This window comes from Eutrigla gurnardus (assembly GCF_963514095.1).
Source record: "Eutrigla gurnardus genome assembly, chromosome: 14".
NCBI classification, from domain to species: domain Eukaryota; kingdom Metazoa; phylum Chordata; class Actinopteri; order Perciformes; family Triglidae; genus Eutrigla; species Eutrigla gurnardus.
In genome coordinates, this window is record NC_139937.1 from 18505758 (window position 1) to 18528160 (window position 22403).

Below are 22403 nucleotides of genomic sequence, written 5' to 3' on the forward strand. Positions count from 1 at the left end.
TATAAACCTATTTCAACATTTAAAATTAAAGTAAAATCTGAAAATTATGTATTTAATTATTCAATCAAAGATAATAGTATACATTTTAAATGTTCAAGGATAAAGTTGAAAAATGTTGTAGATTTTTGTTGTTATTTTAAATAACAAACATTATATTTTATCATGGAAGCCTCCTGAGGACTAACTCCTCCAATGTAAATACAAATACAAAATTCTTTGGTTACTAGGATGAATCAGATTATTGGCAGAGGTAATTATACACTTATGAGGACCTATTTATGAATGAAGATATTGATTTTAGCTTAATTACTTAAAATGTTAGACACTGTCCCTTTAAAGTCACATTTAGTTCCACTTAAATAGTAGTAGTATAGTATTTTTTACTCTAAAATACTTATCATATTACTTGTCATATTTTAGCAGTTGTGCTATTTGCTATGAATAATAATATTTACATTTTAGTCATTTGATTTTCCAAATGACTCCTACACATGCTGAAACAGATAAATAGATAATAAATACAGCTCAGTATTCCATTATCTTTCTGAAATGTTAAATGTGTAGTACAGTGAAATGTCCCTCCTAACCTGGGAGGGGTTGACCTCTGACCCCCGGCTGGTTGATTGACAGATTGGCCTGTTGTCCACAGGGTATCCCTGGTATCAGAGGCGAGGCGGGGCTGAAAGGACAGCGAGGACTGAGAGGAGACCCGGTGAGTCCATAAGCTTCACTCCATCTATAAATCAAATACGGATGTTCTCTGCAATAACCACCTGTCTGAAACCTAGCCAGTTAGCTTAGCTTAGCATAAAGACCAAAGAGGAAACAGTTAGCATGATGCACCTAGTCTTTTATTCAGTCTGTGCTAGAAATAGTAGCCTGGCTAGATGCTTATAAGTGATTCACAGGCTGATTGAAAGGGTCTACTCCTCACTAATAGCCCTCTCTCCAACCAGTACAGGCCAGGCACTAAGTATATTCAGAACACAACGTGTAGAATCCAAATAATTGACTTAAATGTGAAGATTATGATGTAAATCAATCAGCAACACTCTCAAATAGCAGATACATTTCTCTAGTGTTTCAACTGTAGTGGGTAGCACTGTCGCCTCACAGCGAGAGGGTCCAGGTTTGATAGACTGGTTACCTGTCTGTCTCTACATGTCGGCCCTGTGATGGACTGGTTACCTGTCTGTCTCTACATGTCGGCCCTGTGATAGACTGGTTACCTGTCTGTCTCTACATGTCGGCCCTGTGATAGACTGGTTACCTGTCTGTCTCTACATGTCGGCCCTGTGATAGACTGGTTACCTGTCTGTCTCTACATGTCGGCCCTGTGATAGACTGGTTACCTGTCTCCCTGTGATAGACTGGTTACCTGTCTGTCTCTACATGTCGGCCCTGTGATGGACTGGTTACCTGTCTGTCTCTACATGTCGGCCCTGTGATAGACTGGTTACCTGTCTCCCTGTGATAGACTGGTTACCTGTCTGTCTCTACATGTCGGCCCTGTGATGGACTGGTTACCTGTCTGTCTCTACATGTCGGCCCTGTGATAGACTGGTTACCTGTCTGTCTCTACATGTCGGCCCTGTGATGGACTGGTTACCTGTCTGTCTCTACATGTCGGCCCTGTGATGGACTGGTTACCTGTCTGTCTCTACATGTCAGCCCTGTGATGGACTGGTTACCTGTCTGTCTCTACATGTCGGCCCTGTGATGGACTGGTTACCTGTCTGTCTCTACATGTCGGCCCTGTGATAGACTGGTTACCTGTCTGTCTCTACATGTCGGCCCTGTGATAGACTGGTTACCTGTCTGTCTCTACATGTCGGCCTGTTTCCTGTCCAGGGTGTACCCTGCCTTTGCCCAATGTCAGCTATGATCAGCTCCAGCCCCCCTACGACCCTGAATACAGGATAAGCGGTTTATAATAGATGGACAAAAGGGCCGTGTTCTTTATGTGCTGTCTTCTATAACAGCTCTGGTATGCTGCTGCAGTCCTTCGTCTCGCATTGCTTTCACTGGAACTTCTTATTCAACAAACCAGATGGAACAGCTTTAGGACTCTGCATGTGTCTCTTGTCTGAGCTGGAAAACATTCAAACATGTTGATGGGGATAGATTGTAAAGCCCTCTGAGCCAAATGAGTGATTCTGGTTGTATAAATAAAAAAAATTATTTAACGTTTGTGCAGCACGTTGTGTGAATGGTGTCTATCTGAGCCTCCAGTGTGCCTGTCTAGATGTGTCTGAAGACTCCCTTGATGCTGGACTATCAGTCGTATGTCTAGTATCAGCCAAACACAGCTGGAGGCTCCACTTTCAGAGATCACCCATACATGATTATCTCTCAGACTCTTTATGTCTCTCTGACAGGGTGAACCAGGTGCTGAGAACACCAGACCAGGACCCAAAGGAGAGCCTGGGAATGCTGGTCTACCGGTAAGACTCTCTAGTTGTTGTCTTATAGACGGTGTCACGTGGCTGTCTGTTGGGTGTCTGAAGATAACTGTGAGGGGCTGTGTCTCTGTGTTCACAGGGGACACCTGGACAGGACGGAGGGCCAGGTCGGAGCGGAATTGCTGGAAACCCGGTGAGAGTTTTACCTTCACGCTTTTGTTTCTGCATGTAGTAATGTCGACTCAGGAAGTATCTAAAATATCACACAGTAAATGCTTAAATTATAATTATAGCTTACATTAAAGCAAATTAATTTGTCTCATTTCTGTCACATCAGAAGACATTATTTTAAGTGTTGATGGAGCAGCTACAACGTTAGCATAGCCTAGCACCCACCAACCAGACAAGCATTTTAAAAGTTGTTAGCTTGTCGTCTTGCAGACAGACCTAACAAAGCATGAATTTAGACTTTTTACTAATCACCATCATTATGGAGTTATTTCAGCATCCTGTTGATCTGGTTACTGCTATTAAATCACAGCTTAATAGTTCGTTTGGGTTCCTAGGTGGATTCTTTATGACAGCTGCTCAGAAATATGTCCACAGGAAGGCGATCGCTATCATTTGTTTTGGACTTGTGCACATGGAAATACTGTTTATACAAAATGAGTTTCTGTATTTGGAATGAAAATTACTTTTAATTTAACTTACTTTTAAAGGTATATCTCATCGTATCGAATTGTGTGATATTGTGTCGTATCGTATTGCATCATGTTATAATAATAATAATAATAATAATCATAATAATAATAGTGATGAATACATTAATATGCGCATGTTGTTTGTGTGGCTTTCAGGGTGCAAATGGAAGAAGAGGGCAATTGGGTGACAAGGTAGGAGGTGAAGTCAGATTACACTCAGTGCTGCTGGTGCTGCTCTACAAGACCCCCTTTTAACTGTGTGTGTGTGTGTGTGTGTGTGTGTGTGTGTGTGTGTGTGTGTGTGTGTGTGTGTGTGTGTCACATCCTGCAGGGTTCACCAGGAGGACCAGGAGCTCCAGGACTCCCAGGCATCCCAGGTGCTTCAGGCCCACAGGTGAGTGATCAGGTCATAAAGAGTCAGAGGAGGAGTTCATCTCAGCTCAAAGAGTCGAGGAGTGTAAATCAATCCATGTTGTCTCTGCAGGGTTCCAGAGGGGTCAGAGGTCAACCTGGACCAAGAGGGACCATTGGCCTTACTGGACCTCAGGTGAGTACAACACCTCTACCTTTACTCCTTTTCACCAACTGATGCAGGACCACCTGATAAACAAGGATCAGGTTTAGAACACAGTTCGGTTTAGTGAAAAACAGTGAGGATGTTTCCTGAAAAGAACTCCATGTATGTCGTTTAGTCATAATTATAGGTGATAAAAGATAATGAAATGATTAGCTGGCCTTACAAGTCTCATATTTAAAACAATGTTGCCTTTTTAAAACCACAATATCCACATATTAATATAATGTAATGTAATGTAATGCAATATGATGTAATACAATACAATATAATGTGATTGTACAAAGTAGTTAAATAACATTTCCATATAACGTTTCAAATATAACTTTTCATCTTGTTGGGTCTGTTCTTCCTGAAGAGTTGGGGCTGTTTCTGTCTCAGCAAATGAATCGTGACTGTGAAGACTCCACTTAACGAGTGTGGGGAAGTCTCGTTAACCTCACAGTTGTCATGTTTGACCCCTTAATTGCTTCAGACTGGGACTGATGAGTCTGCTAAGACAGGGTTTTCTCTCTGCTATGTGGCGCTGTAACACTTGTTCTTGGTGATGTTGGGACTACTGAGCGTATTCTGGTCCTGCTCTATGTGGAAATGTTCCTGAGATAACTTTAGTTGCGGTATGACACTATGAATACATTTGAATTGAATTGAATAGATGATGCCTGATATCTGGGTTCTGGTTCCACTTATGAGGCAGAAAGTCAGAGTCATTATTTTATTCACCTAAAATAGTACCATACATAATTGTATTACAATAACGTCTGAGGACACTTTTCCTCCAGAGTTGTCACATTTAAAGTCTAGTAGTCTAATAGGCTGATAATATGAGTCCCATAATTAGGCTGGCATTATCCCTGACATGAAAACCCTTCTGTTACAGTTTAATCTCAGACTGGATCTGTTCACTGCTGCTGTGCTGCTCTGATCCACTGACACGACAGAATTATTTATGACCTAGTTGTTCATGAAAACAAACAGCTGTAAACATTATTGACATAAATAATCTTTTTGATAGATTGTTGTACAGTTAAATAGATGCTACAAACAACAGTCACAAGTGATAGAGTTTCTTTTCTCTCTAAAAATTAAACATGGTTCATGTATTTAATCCATCATAGTCAATATTTAGGGACTTTTAGATTCTTGCTACATTAATTTGATAGAAGCATTAGTAGTAGTAGCACTATTTGCTCTGACTGTGCTGTTTTCTTTTTTGCAGGGTGGACCAGGACCTGCTGGAAGCCCGGGTTCAGCTGGACGGCTTGGACCTAACGGACAGAAGGTACGTGATGTTATTTCATCTCGTCGCTTCAATCGTTTTTTATTATATTTTTCAAGCGAAACATGCTTGATCTTTCAGTGTGAAGATGTTTGTCCCTGCAAAGTGAATCAATTGGGTTTTGGACTCTTGGTCAGAAACAAAAAACAAGACATTTGAAGATGTCTCTTGGAGATTATAATTATAATCAATATAATATTAGGTGTCTTGTTGTATGTCTTGTGATGACTAACTGTTGTTGTTATTGAAGGGCCAACCAGGAGAACCAGGCGTTAAAGGTGTTATAGGATCACTGGGACCCAGAGGAATGGCGGTAAGTAGCTGAAATATCTGCTATGCTTGTGGACATTGTGTACATAGTGTACATACTCTACACCCCAACTATTAGACATAATATCATATGTAGTATGATATGAATCAAAACATTATATGTATCCTTTCCACTCTCGTAGAATCAGGTCGGGACATGTGCTGCAATTTTGAAATTCAGCTTTTATTGAAAATCGGACCTTGTTGATATTGTACTTTACTTTGCCATTAATATCTGCCAAGAGATGGGGACAAAAGTTGGACTTTGAAGATTGAGGTACTGTGTCGTAGGGTTGTACCCAAATAAAGTAGTTTGAAGTTTGAATCAACATCAATGTTGACATTTTAATTCTAAATCAATATTTGAATATTTTTTTCTGCATATCAATCTGCGGACGAACATGGCAGTTCTGCACAGCTGCAGATAAAGATCAGGCTACACCCATCAGAGTTTCCTCTATATTTGCCCTGCAGCAGAACATCACCATCAGTAATATCCTCTGCTCTCGTGTTTTACTATTATTATTAACTGCAGGCTGTGTAGTTAATAATATTATATTTTTAGAATTCCAGTGAAGGCTGCGTGAGATTCTTTCAAACTTGTGTGATCCAAACATTTCCAATAACTCCAGAGAATTGTAATGTCTAAAAGTCCACATGTAATCACCACATGATTTTATCCAACGAAATATTCTGCTTCAATCCATATTTGTTGGTGTTTATTTATAAGGCCTTTTGGATTACAATCACAGACTTTATCTTCCGTGTTGATTCATGATGAATAAGGTGGGATTACTGTCCCTTATATCATTGTCTATTTGTTTTTGGTGTTTTGCTCTCATGCATATAAGGTATAATAATTAAAATACAAAGCGTTGCATTGAAATGCAAAGGACGTTGATTACCATGACAATGGCATAAGGTTACTAGATCTTGACCAGACTAGAAACTGTTTGTGTGTCCTGTATAATATAAAGTCTAATCTATGTGCCCCTGTCTATGTCTCAGGGTCAAGATGGCAAAGACGGTTATGGACCTGACGGACCTAAAGGTGTCAAGGTCGGAAACGGATCCATCTTTTCATCAGAACTCCGTTTGAATGAATCCATGACGTGTTTTATTTGAATGTCCTTCTTGTTGCAGGGAGATTTTGGTTTCCCTGGGTACCCCGGTCTCGTGGTGAGTCCTTCTGTTTCTCCTCATAACAGACCAGATCAAATCCAGATTCACTTAGATATTAAACAAAGTTCATCATCAGGGGCCAAATCAATCATTTAGACTCCAAACATCACAGTGAGCTGGAGTTTGAAGTTTAATTTAAAAACACTTCTTGTCAGACTGACGACACCAAGAGCAAAATAAATAAAAGTCTTAGTTACACTGACTAGGGGGGGTTCGAATAAATAAAATACCTAACAACGCATAACATCATAAAACACATGGCCCCATCATCTCCTCATGTTACTGAGGATGTTAGACACGTTGAGCTCATACAGTTGCAAAAGGAGCTTAACAACACTATCATATGCGTGGTTTTGGTATTCTTTAAAATAATGTATCTGATGGGGTAAAAGTCCAATGTGAGAAACAGGAAGTATGCTGACTGTGTTGTTGTGTTCAGGGTGAGGACGGCGTGCAGGGATCTAAAGGATACCCGGGACATAAAGGGAACCTGGGTCGAGGCGTGAGTGTCAACATCACTTTGATTTATCTGCTGTCATGTGAGTGAGTCAGTGTGCATCTCTGCGTCTGTCCACAGCTAATCTCATTCTGCTGCAAAAATATGCGTCATATTCTGGGTTATTTATGGCTGCAAGCTCAAGGACCTCAAGAGGTTGCAGTGTCTCAAACTTTCTGGGAAACCCCTTTAATTGCCTGTTTTTGAACGCTCCACTCAAACCCCCAGCTGCCAGAGACACAGTGGAGCTGAGATGCTGCACAGAGCCTGCAGACATCAGCTCTCCTGATCAGAATTTTAGAGACCACTGATCAAACTATTTAGAACGTATATCAGCTGATATTTATAAGCTGCACCCGTAACCGGATCAAAATGTGGTAGTAAACTTCTGCAAAACCAAACTGAAATTTGTATTTGTACTCTCTTTATATGAGGATTGAAATGAAGAGCACCTTTGTGGTATTAGCGCGTTTTGTTTTGGCTTCATTATGACTTCTGTCTATTTGATGTGATGGATGCAGGGGAACTCAGGCAGGCCAGGAGAGAGTGGCGTGGATGGACAACCAGGATATCCAGGACACAGGGTGAGTCCTCCATCATCAGTATCATTATCCTTAAAAAATCAGAGCAATCCAGACCACAGTAACCCTTCACTTTGTAACGTTGTTTGTGAAGTTGAAGACATTTTTGTCTTTTATACTTTCTTTTTTTTCTTCCACACCCATGTATATTCAAATTATTGCAAAGTGCAAAGGAATAATACAAAAAAACAGTTTGCTGAGATTAATATGTTTGTGTATGTTTGTATCATTTGAGCTTTAAGAATCGTAAAGTCTGTTTTCACTTTCACCTGACTTCTCACGGATTGAAAGATTAATAATTTCAGCATGAAAACTCTTGACTCATATTGAATACCACCCAACGATGACCCTTGACACTGATAACTCTAAGTGACACGTCTACAGTGTCTCAGTGCTCCTGTTAAAGTGAGCTATGTGACAATACATGATGTATTCATAAAGGTGAATTAAAGAGGTTAATCGTGTCTCTTTGTCTACTCTTCTCAGGGTCCCAAAGGTCCTCCTGGGGGCAAAGGCATGACTGTACGTCCACCTTAAAACTCACTTCACCTGCCAACATTTTACATTTCTACTGTCAGCATTTAAACGTGGCGTCTTCTCTGTTTTGTCAGGAGTGTCAGCTGATCACCTACATCAGAGACAACTGTGGTGAGAGTCCAAGAACAAAAAGATAAATGAAGCGATCATCAGTAACTGCAGTTCAAATCTAAGTTGTAATTATTTTTCCTCCACACAGCGTGTTCCCTCGGTACGTACCTCCATTTAACAATCACAACAGAAGTTTGGTGAGTAGAGAGCAAAACTTCATCATCACCAAGCCAGGGGTCTCCTCACAACCTCCTCAACGCTTGTTGACGTTGGACGAAGGTTATTTTACTTACATGGTATAAAGTTTATGTAAGGTATATCACTGAACATACGAAGAGAGAACATTTCTATCTGTACATAAGCCTGCTCTTCTAAAGGTACGATACCACACAACTAAATTGCATTGTGAATTACGCTTCAAGGGAAATGATTTTGTGGATTGTCTAACCTGAACTATGTAGTTTTGTAGTGTGCTCGGTTTGGTTTGTTAACGTCATGTTTCAAACTGTTCCAAACTACGACCTTTTGGTCCAGAAAAAAGATGTTTCTATGGAAATCTGGAGTGCTTCTTTATTTTTATTAAGTTTATTAAGTTTATTTATTAAGTTTATTGAATTTATTAAGACTTTGAAAAAAAAAATCTGCACCATCATCTGTTCAGCACATGTTCAGGCTGCAATTTTGTGGGTAGGCCTCGTATTTAGGCTTCAAACCTTGCATACAGGCCGTTCCTTTGTTCTCCCCAAATGGTGACGTCCCTGACAAGGGGGAAAAAAACATCTGGCTTATTGGTATTTCTTTAAAAAAAAATCACAAATGTCTTGGGCGCCACTATGTACAGGATGCAGCGACGGTGCCTTTGTAGAATGAATAACAGCTTAAAGCATAAGGGGAACAGAATGCTGGAATCAGCATCCAATGGCAGGCTGATAACAATATCAAAGTCTTGATTTACAGACTTTGTAGGAAAGTCAAAGTCTGTAAGTTTGGACAACAGGATTGGGCTTTAGTTTTACTTTCATCTTCTCAAAATTCACTCTTCTTTGTTGGTTTTCAGATCATTCAGGGTGCCCGGCCTACCCCACCGAGCTGGTGTTTGGTCTGGACATGTCGGAGGACGTGACCCCAGCAGCCTTCGAGAGGCAGCGCTCTGCCCTCCTTGCCCTGCTGGAGGACATCACCATCTCTGAGAGCAACTGTCCAACGGGTGCTCGCGTGGCCGTGGTGGGTTACAGCGCCTACACCAAGTACCTGATCCGTTTCCAGGACTACCGGCGCAAGACTCAGCTGATTGAATCTGTGAAAAACATCGGTTTGGAGAGGACATCCAACCGCCGCCAGCTGGGGGCCGCCATGCGCTTTGTGGGTCAGAACGTCTTCAAGCGCGTCCGATCAGGAATCTTGATGAGGAAGGTGGCTGTCTTCTTCTCTAACGGGCCGTCACAGGATGTTAGCGACATCGTCACCGCAGTGATGGAGTACCAGGCCCTCAACATCGTCCCAGCAGTAGCCTCGCTGAAGAGCGCTCCGGCTGTTGGTCGAGCGTTGGAGGTAGGTTTGAGTTTCCCTGAAGAGAGGACATCCTGTCTCATTGAATTATTATTATAACTCAATATTCTGGATCACATTCACCTTCAATCCTGTACCTGAAACAACCCTTCATTTTTATTTTTTAGGATATATATTTTATTTATTTTATACGTTTTATTATTTTAAACCTCTCCAACCACAGCTCTATTCCTCAGTACAAATGCATATAATATACCCAAAATAAATTAGGAATAGCTCCTCACCATTATCACCATTAACAACTGAATGTTATATCATACTCTTTGTTCAACTATAAATCACAATCTTGTTTACTGTAAACACAAGTCTTACTTCAACCTTATTGAATCCATTTCATTACATATTTATAGTGTATTGATTATATTCATTGCCATATATCAAATTTAAAACCAAAACGGACAAGGAGTCATATTTGTGCTCAGAATCACCATATTTGAGCCTCTACAGTCAGTTAAAGCTTAAACTGGTTAGTGAGTTGACCTTGAGCCGACTGTCAATAGATAATGATTGCAATTAAAAAATCGACATGTCTCTCTCACTGTGCAAATTTTTCTCAAAATTAGCTCACATGGTTGACTGGTGGAGTGGATAATCCTCTGAATATCATTCAGCTTGTCCACAACACACTTCCTCTTATTCATAGCAATACTGTGTCAGATCGAGCTCAGCAAAGGGAGGAACTTCTTAACCTGAAATCAAAGACGCCCAACCTCTTAACGTTTTTTTGCTTCTTTACATCTGGATGGCGGTGTTTCAGTTTGAGGTGACATAGTCACGAGCAGATTATCTTTAAAACTTCACTCTACAAACAATCGGAGTGTTTGTTTCTCAGACCAGCATCTGCTCTTAACGTCTGAGGTTTCCATGTTTGGCTCCTGACTTTACTCCAACTCCCTTTTGGGTTCAGAGTATGTCTCCCACCCACTGCCAGACTGTAAACTGATCCTGCAGCTCCCAGCCAAAGTGTCATCATTATTATTATTATAGGGAGATGTGTTTGGGTTTTACAACGGCGGCTGTTTCTCGTCAGGTCGACAACTCAGGAAGATCCATGTTCACAGTGCTGGGGAGAGACATGGCTGCTGACCTGAAGAAGGTCAAGAACTGTGCTGTCTGTTACGGTAAAATCATGCAGTAATATTTCTGTCAGAACTTAATTGTTCACTTTAGCAAACCTGTCTCCTCCTAATTACCTTACCATACATCTAAACTATGTTATGAATTACGTTTACAGGGAAACTGTCTCTGTTTGAAATACGTGGTTAATGAAGAAAAAGAAAATGCATTTCAAAACTAGATAGTTAGGTTGAGACAACGGAACGACATATTTAGGTTGAGACACCTGAACGACATATTTAGGTTGAGACAACTGAACGACATATTTAGGTTGAGACAACTGAACGACATATTTAGGTTGAGACAACTGAACGACATATTTAGGTTGAGACAACTGAACAACATATTTAGGTTGAGACAACCAAACGACATATTTAGGTTGAGACAACTGAACAACATAGTTAGGTAGAGACAACTAAGCAAGTTGGTTCTAACAGGATACTAACATCAGTCTTCTGGCTAAAGTCCTTTGAATTTTGGTTAGCTCACATTCATCACTTGTTTCTTCAGACCCCTGCAGACGTTTGGAGCAGTGCAACTTCATCCAGGACCCAGTGCAGCCTCAGGAGGTCGATGTGGACCTGGTCATGGTGCTGGACAGCTCTAGAGAGATGCAGGCCAATGAGTACGCAGGCGCCCAGCAGCTGCTACGCTCCGTGGTAGAACAGCTGGTTGTGAGCCAACAACCCCGCAGGGCCGGCAACCAGGCCCGAGTGGCTGTAGTCCAACAGAGCGGCACCCGGGACATCAAGGCAGAGTTTGGCCTCGGGGCCTACACGACCAACAACCTGATGAGGAGGCACCTGATCCAGAACATGACACGGCAGGGTGGCTCTTCAGCGCTGGGACTGACGCTGGAGTTCACCCTGAAGGAGGTGCTCCGGAGGGCTGGCCAGCCCCGAAAGGGAAAGGTACTGCTGACCGTGGTGGGCACCCAGACGGCTTACGAGGACCGAGCCAAGCTACGCTACATCTCCCAGAAGGCCAAGTGTGAGGGGGTTGCACTGTTTGTGGTGACAGTTGGCGACCGCTACGACCGGACTCAGGTGGAGGAGCTGGCCAGTCTGCCGGTCCAGCAGCACCTGATACATTTGGGCAGTCTGAATGCCGAGGAGCAGGGCTACGCCCAGCGCTTCTTCAGGGTCTTCCTCTCCACCCTCAGCAGTAAGATTTAAGTTATTATTGTCTCTGAACACCAGAACTATCTAGAATTCAATTTCACTAATTTTCAGAAGGAAAACAGAAACTCTACTGATAAAAAGGTTTCACACAAAATATAGAATCAGCCTGATTGTGCGTTAATGTGGAACTAGTTTGAACTGTTGGCTGCATGGTGGTGTAATGGGTAGCACTCTCGCCTCACAGCGAGAGGATCCCGGGTTTGATTCCCGGGTCGGGTTTGGGTTCCATCTGTATAATAGCATAACATCACAATCATATTTCTGCCTAATAGCTAATTTTACATTTGAATGAATATTATTTCCGTATGATTTTGAATGCTGTACTTTTTACATGTAGTGAATGTATTTAGTTTTGTATTTTTACTTAAGATAAGTATTGATTACCTCTCACTGCATGAATGAATTTATGTTTATTTCAGAGGGAACTAACAGGTATCCTCCTCCTTCTTTGAAACGGACATGTGACCAGCTGACTGAACAGAATGGAGGACTAATATTCATGAGCAGGTAATTAATGCTGAATTAACACACAGGGAGAGTTATGCAGAGCTTAATCTGTCCAATAATTTGTCAATCAGAAAATTAATTGGGTGTCAAAAACGTTACATTTACAGTGCAATTACTACAATTTATACATTTTCCTTTGATATATATATATATATATATATATATAAAATGTATGACAAATGTTTTAAATAGAATATTATATAACAAACACACTTAAGGCACATACTTATGTATTATTATGCACATAATGAGTGGACACAATAAGCAAAATGTAAAATATTAACTGGTTACAACTTCTAAAATGTGATTTTTTGCTTGTTTTCTTATGATAACTAAATATCTTTGGGTTTAAAAAAAAAAAAAAAACAGTGACAAGAGATTTAGAGTGTTTTCTGACCTGGGGATGATGGAAATAATTTCAGTTGCAGCCGTAGAGTTCTGTATAAGGAAGGAACTATTAACATATTCAACATTATCAGCATCAGTTGTAACAGCGGGAAGATTTGGACAATAGGCCGGCGAATGAGCCCATAGTGAATGAATGAGTGACCTGTTGACCTCTGTGTGTCCAGTCAGGGGACAGCTGTGGTGGACGAAGACGTGTTTGGGGAGGTGGAAGAGGAGACGTTTCAGGAGCAGATCAGAGGAAGGACCGGCCAGCTGGACATAGCCGACACTCTGACCGGAGGAGACAGCCAGACATTTGTCTCACTGTCTGATGGTAGCGCCATCTGTTATTTACAGTGTGACTTCATAGAAACAACACTTATGCAGCCTAAAACAAACTGACTCAGCAGATCAGATGAACCAAAACATTATCTCCCGGTAGGAAACGAGCTGAACCTACTGCTCAGTTGACCTTTTGACAGACTATAATATAACTCTTTGATTTACAACTTCCTGGCCTGAATATCTTCAGTGCTGCTTGTGATCCTAGAGGCTGGAGTTGTCCTAACACACCACAGCATCAAAGTGCTCTACAACATTTCACTTGCAGGGAAAAAAACGAATCCGCTCAGTTTTTTTTTTCTGAATTAATAAGATAGTTATCTGGGAATTCCAAAAAAGAACATTTTGAGTAAAAAAAAATCTGCTGTTTTTCTGAATTATAATTCCAAGACATTTATCTTGCTAATTCAGAAAAACAGAGCACATATTTTTGGTTCAAAATACTTAATACTAATACAGAGCAGATTTTTTCTTTAGTGAATGCAATACACTTCCATACAAACATTTTTAACATTTTCCTCTCACTGAGACAGACTTACTGACAACGGGTCATATTTCTGTCTCATCCAAACAGACTGTTGAATGTATCTCTTTATGTTAGTCGTATTTCATTGGATCTCCTATTAACATTGTTTGTCGTATCAAACGCTATGATTGGCCTAAACCTGTTTGATACATGTTTGATAATGCACGTGTTTCCTGGACTAGTTCTTAACATTTATATCTTGAAGAGAGTCAAATTAACATCAAACATTAATGTTAAGATCTGCCCGGAGCATTGTTCTTCCCGTTTCTAGTAAGTGTGTGTGTTCTGCTTTCAGCCCAGTGTCAGCTGGCTGCTGATAGTGGTCTCCAGTGTCAGGACTCTGTCCAAGTGTGGTACTTTGACAAAGACATCGGTGCATGCTCTCCCTTCTGGTTTGGCGGCTGCGGCGGAAACGCCAACCGCTTTAACACGGAAATTGAATGTTTCCAGACATGTGGCGTTCATAGTAAGTCCTGACTGAACAAAGTGAAACCTGCGGATGCCTCACATGAATCGCTCAGCTTGAATGTGTGATATTAACAACATCTCGTTCTTCTAACTTGAATATTTAGTCTGTTGTACTGCTCGCTCGCTCTTTTTCTTCTTCACAATTTTAGTGGACTTAACACTGTCTTTAAGTGTTTAACTACTGAATTGTGAACTTTTTAAATGACTGATTGAGTACCATGTGGGGTGTTATATCACAAGTACAGTTACAATAGTAAAAGTCGAAAACTAGAACTAGAAGTCTTCAGATGAATGAGAGAATCTTTCCTGTGTGATGTTGCCGAAATACCTGATGCTTCTGCATCATCCCTCACAGATCCAAACCTGCCGATGCCCGTGCTGGCCAGCTTCGTCTCCAAAGGTAAAAACTGCACCTGGATATATTTGTGAGAGTCCTGATGAGTCTATTTCAAATCAACATGCTGAGACTTTAAATGTGCTGCCTGTTTAAGAGTCTGGACTGTAAAGTTTCCTGACAGCAAGTTTTTAGTTTCTACCAGCTGATTGTCAGAAAAACCCCCCTGAAAGAAATTAAACAAAAAACTGAAGCCACTTGGATAAAACAGGCAGGAAGCTTTCATGTGAGAACTGCTGAGTGATGTTTACTGTCTCACATCTTCATCCAGACAGCTGCTTCCTCAGCCAGGACCAAGGCAGCTGCGAGACCTACACCATGATGTGGTTCTTTGACAGCGAGCAGAGTGAATGTTCTCGCTTCTGGTACGGCGGCTGCGGCGGCAACGGGAACCGCTTCAAGACGCAAGAAGAGTGCGAGAACCTCTGTCTGACGAAGAGTTGATGAGGAGGAGGTTGCCGATCGGAACCCGCTGGACACCAAACATCTATCAGCCAAAAATTCAAGAAGCTCACACATCTTCAAGGAAAAAGGCCACTTTTTGAACAATTTTTAAAAACTTTATTCAAAGCTGAGGTTGTTCGGGGACATTTAAACTAGTTTCTGTTCGTCTTTTTTTTTTTACCTTCATCATTTTGTAGTTGAATTCTTGGAAGTTGTTTAAGCATGATGGACAGTTGAACACGTTTGGTTTGGTTTCACATCAGGTGCTAATTTAATGAAGCCAGTGGAGATTGATGTATGCAAGTTTTTTGAGATTCAAACTGAATGTTAGTTGAAAACGTTAGTGTTTATGTAAATTAGCTCAACAACACGTCTTCCATAACCATCATATATCATAAATGTTTGATTTAACACACTCTCTGCTGTATTGTAACTCTGCAGGTATTCCATTAAAATATGAAACAGTTCAATAAATCTTATTGCCATCCATCCATCCATCCATCCATTTTCTTCCGCTTTATCCGGGACCGGGTCGCGGGGGCAGCTGCCTGAGCAGGGACGCCCAGACTTCCCTGTCCCTGGACACTTCCCCCAGCTCCTCCGGGAGGACCCCAAGGCGTTCCCAGGCCAGCCGGGTGACATAGTCACTCCAGCGTGTCCTGGGTCTTCCTCGGGGTCTCCTCCCGGTGGGGCATGCCTGGAACACCTCCCGAGGGAGGCGTCCAGGGGGCATCCGATACAGATGCCCGAGCCACCTCAACTGGCTCCTCTCGATGTGGAGGAGCAGCGCCTCTACTCCGAGCTCCTCCCGTGTGACGGAGCTCCTCACCCTATCTCTAAGGGTGCGCCCCGCCACCCTGCGGAGGAAGCTCATTTCGGCCGCTTGTATCCGGGATCTTATTCTTTCGGTCATGACCCAAAGTTCATGACCATAGGTGAGGGTAGGAACGTAGATTGACCGGTAAATTGAGAGCTTCGCCTTTCGGCTCAGCTCTCTCTTTACCACGACGGACCGATACAACGACCGCATTACTGCAGCCGCTGCACCGATCCGCCTGTCAATCTCACGTTCCATCCTTCCCTCACTCGTGAACAAGACCCCAAGATACTTAAACTCCTCCACTTGAGGCAGGAACTCCCCCCCGACCTGGAGGGAGCAAGCCACCTTTTTCCGGTCGAGAACCATGGCCTCAGATTTGGAGGTGCTAATCCTCATCCCGGCTGCTTCACACTCGGCTGCAAACCGCCCCAGGGCATGCTGGAGGTCCTGGCTCGAAGGAGCCAACAGGACCACATCGTCTGCAAAAAGCAGGGATGAAATCCAGTGTCTCCCGAACCAGATCCCCTCCGGCCCACGGCTGCGCCTAGAAATCCTGTCCATAAAAATAATGAACAGGACCGGTGACAAAGGGCAGCCCTGCCGGAGTCCAACATGCACCTGAAACAGGTCTGACTTACTGCCGGCAATGCGAACCAAGCTCCTGCTCCGGTCATACAGGGACCGAACAGCCCTTAGCAGAGGGCCCCCGACCCCGTACTCCCGAAGTACCTCCCACAGAATGCCACGAGGAACACGGTCGAATGCCTTCTCCAAGTCCACAAAACACATGTGGACTGGTTGGGCAAACTCCCATGAACCCTCGAGCACCCTGCAGAGGGTATAGAGCTGGTCCAGTGTTCCACGGCCAGGACGAAAACCGCATTGTTCCTCCTGAATCTGAGGTTCGACTATCGGCCGAATTTTCCTCTCCAGTACCCTGGAATAGACTTTCCCGGGGAGGCTGAGAAGTGTGATCCCCCGATAGTTGGAACACACCCTCCGGTCCCCCTTTTTGAATAGAGGGACCACCACCCCGGTCTGCCAGTCCAGAGGCACTGTCCCCGACTGCCACGCGATGTTGCAGAGACGTGTCAGCCACGACAGCCCCACAGCATCCAGAGACTTGAGGTACTCAGGGCGGATCTCATCCACCCCCGGTGCCTTGCCACCGGGGAGCTTCTTAACTACCTCGGTGACTTCAGCCCGGGTAATGGGTGGATGAACCTCCGAGTCTCCAGCCTCTGCTTCCTCAATGGAAGACGTGTCAGTGGGGTTGAGGAGATCCTCGAAGTATTCCTTCCACCGCCCGACGATATCCCCAGTCGAAGTCAGCAGCTCCCCACCTCCACCGTAAACAGTGTTGGTGGAGGGCTGCTTCCCCTTCCTGAGGCGCCGGATGGTTTGCCAGAATTTCCTCGAGGCCGACCGATAGTCCTCCTCCATGGCCTCCCCGAACTCTTCCCAGACCCGAACCTTTGCTTCAGCGACTACCCGCGCTGCAGCACGCTTGGCCTGCCGGTACCCGTCAGCTGCCTCGGGAGTCCCCCGAGCCAACCAGGTTCGGTAGGACTCCTTCTTCAGCTTGACAGCATCCCTTACTTCCGGTGTCCACCACCGGGTTCGGGGATTGCCACCACGACAGGCACCGGAGACCTTACGGCCACAGCTTCGAACAGCCGCATCCACAATGGAAGCAGAGAACAAGGTCCATTCGGACTCAATCTAAATCTTATTGCCATTTTAAACATACAAATAACATGTTGCTAGGCATTTTGTTAACCATCATCTGCATTAGCTAATCAGAGTCAATAAAGTTTTCACTCAGTTTGTCTCACATGGTTTTTAAACAGCACCAGGAAAAACGCCGCACCATCTGGCGGCGCCAGAGTATTTTTTCTGGTTCAACTACGGTGGGGCTAACTCATACGACAGTGGGGCTCAAATCAATGTCAGAATTTCAATGTGAATATATAACAACACCCAGTGGCGCTGCCAGCCGGAATCCAGTACGCACCTTTTTTGAAGGTGGAAAAAAAAAATTGATGCTGCTGAACCGGGCCGGATGCAGCCGCATTTGAGAGGACGATTGCGCGTGTGTGCGCAATTACGCATAGCGTGTGTTGGCCCCTCTCCACTACACAATACAGCTCGGCTCTAGTCTCGTCACCTCTCTGCTGCTGAGCACTGTGGGCCGAGCCGATGCATGTCTCTCTCCCCGGGCCGGCAGAGTTATCATACCGTACTGAGCGTGCGTGTCCAAGCGTGTCTGCGCGTGCGTGGAGTGCTCACAAGCGTGCACTTGTGTTTAGGTCGGGGATGGAGGGCACAAAAAACTATTTGCACCGGGGCCTATCACCATGATATACACTACTGATTTCACTGATACTGAAAACATTAGATTTTGTCTTAAAAAAGTATTTTTCCATTTGTTGTTGTATTTGCCGTTTCTGTGCGTACATTGAAATTGAATCCTGGCGGCGGCGCTGACAACACCCTCCCGCAGCTATAAACACGCACACAGTGAGAGAGAGAGAGACAGAGACAGCGAAACGTGAATAGTTACGTTAACAGCCGGGACCCGAGTGGTCATCTTCCCCTGCAGGTGTCAACGGTGCGTCGGTAGTTTTATCCAACACGCCCGCCACCGCCATCTGTTGTTCCGTCCGACGACGTTTAAAAACAAATGTATCCATGATCAATTTTGACCAGCTTACTAACGTTAACTTACCGTGAGTGACTATAAGCCGCTAACGCGAACTGCTAGAGCCAGTAGCTTACAAACTAGTAGCCTGCTGTCTCTGTGTCGAGCATACACTAAAAGCGGGCTCACATGAGTGACGTTTACTCGAGTAAACGAGTGTTTTGGACTCACTACACTGAGACTAGGCGCGTCAAGCGAGATGAGCGATTTTTATGCCTTTTTAACAATTTTAAATATTTTTTTATGAATATATCCTGACTGACTTTTTCGTGAATTTTCGACGTGCTATAGTATGACTTTTTTTGGGGGGGGGGGGAATATGACTAAGCCTTTTTATAACTATTTTGCACTCACTACACTCAGATTTTGATTGACACGCGATATAGAAGCATATGTTAGGACTTTTACATCATTTTTACAACATTTTATGAATTTTGTCGATTTTTTCCTTTTTTTTTGACATGCTATAGTATGACTTTTTTTTTGCCTGAAAAAATTGATCATGGCTTTTTATGGCTGTTTTGGACTCACTACACTAAGACTTGGTGCATCAAGCGATATGAGCGATTTTTATGACTCTTTAACAATTTTAAATATTTTTTTATGAATATATCCTGACTGACTTTTTCGTGCATTTTCGACGTGCTATAGTAAGACTTTTGGGGGGGGGGGGGGGGATATGACTAAGCCTTATTATAACTATTTTGCACTCACTACACTCAGATTTTGATTGACACGCGATATACAAGCATATGTTAGGACTTTTACATCATTTTCACAACATTTTATGAATTTTGTCGATTTTTCACTTTTTTTTCGACATGCTATAGTATGACTTATTTTTTTCCTGAAAAAATTGATCATGGCTTTTTATGGCTGTTTTGGACTCACTACACTAAGACTAGGCGCATCAAGCGATATGAGCGATTTTTATGACTCTTTAACAATTTTAACAATTTTTTTATGAATATATTCTGACTGACTTTTTCGTGAATTTTCGACATGCTATAGCATGACCTTTTTTTAACAATATGATCAAGGCTTTTTTTTTGAAAGATTATTTTCTTGCATAGACACCTTTGTATTTAGCGGTGGATAGAGAGGAAACATGGGAGAGAGAGGGGGATGTGACATGTATCAAAGGATCTCCAGCCGGGATTCGAACCTGAGGCTGCTGCATATATGCAGACATGGGTAAATGGCATGCACTCTAACCACTCAACCACCTGCCTGCCATGAATAAGCCTTTTTATGACTGTTTTGGACTCACTACACTCAGATTTTGATTGGCACGCGATATAGAAGCATATGTTAGGACTTTTACATCATTTTTACAACATTTTATGAATTTTGTCGATTTTTCACTTTTTTTTCGACATGCTATAGTATGACTTTTTTTTTCCTGAAAAAATTGATCATGGCTTTTTATGGCTGTTTTGGACTCACTACACTGAGACTAGGCGCGTCAAGCGAGATGAGCGATTTTTATGCCTTTTTAACAATTTTAAATATTTTTTTATGAATATATCCTGACTGACTTTTTCGTGAATTTTCGACGTGCTATAGTATGACTTTTTTTTGGGGGGGGGGGAATATGACTAAGCCTTTTTATAACTATTTTGCACTCACTACACTCAGATTTTGATTGACACGCGATATAGAAGCATATGTTAGGACTTTTACATCATTTTTACAACATTTTATGAATTTTGTCGATTTTTCCCTTTTTTTTTGACATGCTATAGTATGACTTTTTTTTTGCCTGAAAAAATTGATCATGGCTTTTTATGGCTGTTTTGGACTCACTACACTAAGACTTGGTGCATCAAGCGATATGAGCGATTTTTATGACTCTTTAACAATTTTAAATATTTTTTTATGAATATATTCTGACTGACTTTTTCGTGAATTTTCGACATGCTAAATGGCATGCACTCTAACCACTCAACCACCTGCCTGCCATGAATAAGCCTTTTTATGGCTGTTTTGGACTCACTACACTGAGACTTGGTGCATCAAGCGATATGAGCGATTTTTATGACTCTTTAACAATTTTAAATATTTTTTTATGAATATATTCTGACTGACTTTTTCGTGAATTTTCGACATGCTATAGCATGACCTTTTTTTAACAATATGATCAAGGCTTTTTTTTTTAAAGATTATTTTCCTGCATAGACACCTTTGTATTTAGCGGTGGATAGAGAGGAAACATGGGAGAGAGAGGGGGATGTGACATGTATCAAAGGATCTCCAGCCGGGATTCGAACCTGAGGCTGCTGCATATATGCAGACATGGGTAAATGGCATGCACTCTAACCACTCAACCACCTGCCTGCCATGAATAAGCCTTTTTATGACTGTTTTGGACTCACTACACTCAGATTTTGATTGGCACGCGATATAGAAGCATATGTTAGGACTTTTACATCATTTTTACAACATTTTATGAATTTTGTCGATTTTTCACTTTTTTTTCGACATGCTATAGTATGACTTTTTTTTTGCCTGAAAAAATTGATCATGGCTTTTTATGGCTGTTTTGGACCCACTACACTGAGACTAGGCGCGTCAAGCGAGATGAGCGATTTTTATGCCTTTTTAACAATTTTAAATATTTTTTTATGAATATATCCTGACTGACTTTTTCGTGAATTTTCGACGTGCTATAGTATGACTTTTTTTTTGGGGGGGGGGAATATGACTAAGCCTTTTTATAACTATTTTGCACTCACTACACTCAGATTTTGATTGACACGCGATATAGAAGCACATGTTAGGACTTTTACATCATTTTTACAACATTTTATGAATTTTGTCGATTTTTCACTTTTTTTTCGACATGCTATAGTATGACTTTTTTTTTCCTGAAAAAATTGATCATGGCTTTTTATGGCGATTTTTATGACTCTTTAACAATTTTAAATATTTTTTTATGAATATATTCTGACTGACTTTTTCGTGAATTTTCGACATGCTATAGCATGACCTTTTTTTAACAATATGATCAAGGCTTTTTTTTTTAAAGATTATTTTCCTGCATAGACACCTTTGTATTTAGCGGTGGATAGAGAGGAAACATGGGAGAGAGAGGGGGATGTGACATGTATCAAAGGATCTCCAGCCGGGATTCGAACCTGAGGCTGCTGCATATATGCAGACATGGGTAAATGGCATGCACTCTAACCACTCAACCACCTGCCTGCCATGAATAAGCCTTTTTATGGCTGTTTTGGACTCACTACACTAAGACTTGGTGCATCAAGCGATATGAGCGATTTTTATGACTCTTTAACAATTTTAAATATTTTTTTATGAATATATTCTGACTGACTTTTTCGTGAATTTTCGACATGCTATAGCATGACCTTTTTTTAACAATATGATCAAGGCTTTTTTTTTTAAAGATTATTTTCCTGCATAGACACCTTTGTATTTAGCGGTGGATAGAGAGGAAACATGGGAGAGAGAGGGGGATGTGACATGTATCAAAGGATCTCCAGCCGGGATTCGAACCTGAGGCTGCTGCATATATGCAGACATGGGTAAATGGCATGCACTCTAACCACTCAACCACCTGCCTGCCATGAATAAGCCTTTTTATGACTGTTTTGGACTCACTACACTCAGATTTTGATTGGCACGCGATATAGAAGCATATGTTAGGACTTTTACATCATTTTTACAACATTTTATGAATTTTTTCGATTTTTCACTTTTTTTTCAACATGCTATAGTATGACTTTTTTTTTCCTGAAAAAATTGATCATGGCTTTTTATGGCGATTTTTATGACTCTAACAATTTTAAATATTTTTTTATGAATATATTCTGACT

General features: G+C 42.0%; 1 protein-coding gene across 5 annotated transcripts in view; it reads left to right on the forward strand.

Moving 5' to 3' along the window:
- The window catches only part of LOC311023865 (collagen alpha-6(VI) chain-like), a 39679-nt gene extending 24140 nt beyond the window's left edge, over nt 1-15539 (forward strand). For 4 of the 5 annotated variants that reach the window (XM_084025960.1, XM_084025962.1, XM_084025964.1 and 1 more), the window contains 23 exons: nt 650-712; nt 2379-2444; nt 2542-2595; nt 3260-3295; nt 3435-3497; nt 3588-3650; nt 4897-4959; nt 5207-5269; nt 6274-6324; nt 6409-6444; nt 6887-6949; nt 7465-7527; nt 8011-8046; nt 8136-8172; nt 8261-8272; nt 9170-9663; nt 10712-10802; nt 11308-11961; nt 12398-12485; nt 13058-13206; nt 14036-14206; nt 14564-14608; nt 14874-15539. In XM_084025960.1, the coding sequence (XP_083882086.1) occupies nt 650-712; nt 2379-2444; nt 2542-2595; nt 3260-3295; nt 3435-3497; nt 3588-3650; nt 4897-4959; nt 5207-5269; nt 6274-6324; nt 6409-6444; nt 6887-6949; nt 7465-7527; nt 8011-8046; nt 8136-8172; nt 8261-8272; nt 9170-9663; nt 10712-10802; nt 11308-11961; nt 12398-12485; nt 13058-13206; nt 14036-14206; nt 14564-14608; nt 14874-15046 (2634 nt within the window). In that variant the 3' untranslated portion in view covers nt 15047-15539. The remainder of the gene's footprint in view (nt 1-649; nt 713-2378; nt 2445-2541; nt 2596-3259; nt 3296-3434; nt 3498-3587; nt 3651-4896; nt 4960-5206; nt 5270-6273; nt 6325-6408; nt 6445-6886; nt 6950-7464; nt 7528-8010; nt 8047-8135; nt 8173-8260; nt 8273-9169; nt 9664-10711; nt 10803-11307; nt 11962-12397; nt 12486-13057; nt 13207-14035; nt 14207-14563; nt 14609-14873) is intronic. The other variant, XM_084025963.1, reaches the window with a different exon arrangement.
- The last annotated feature ends 6864 nt before the right edge of the window (nt 15540-22403 follow it).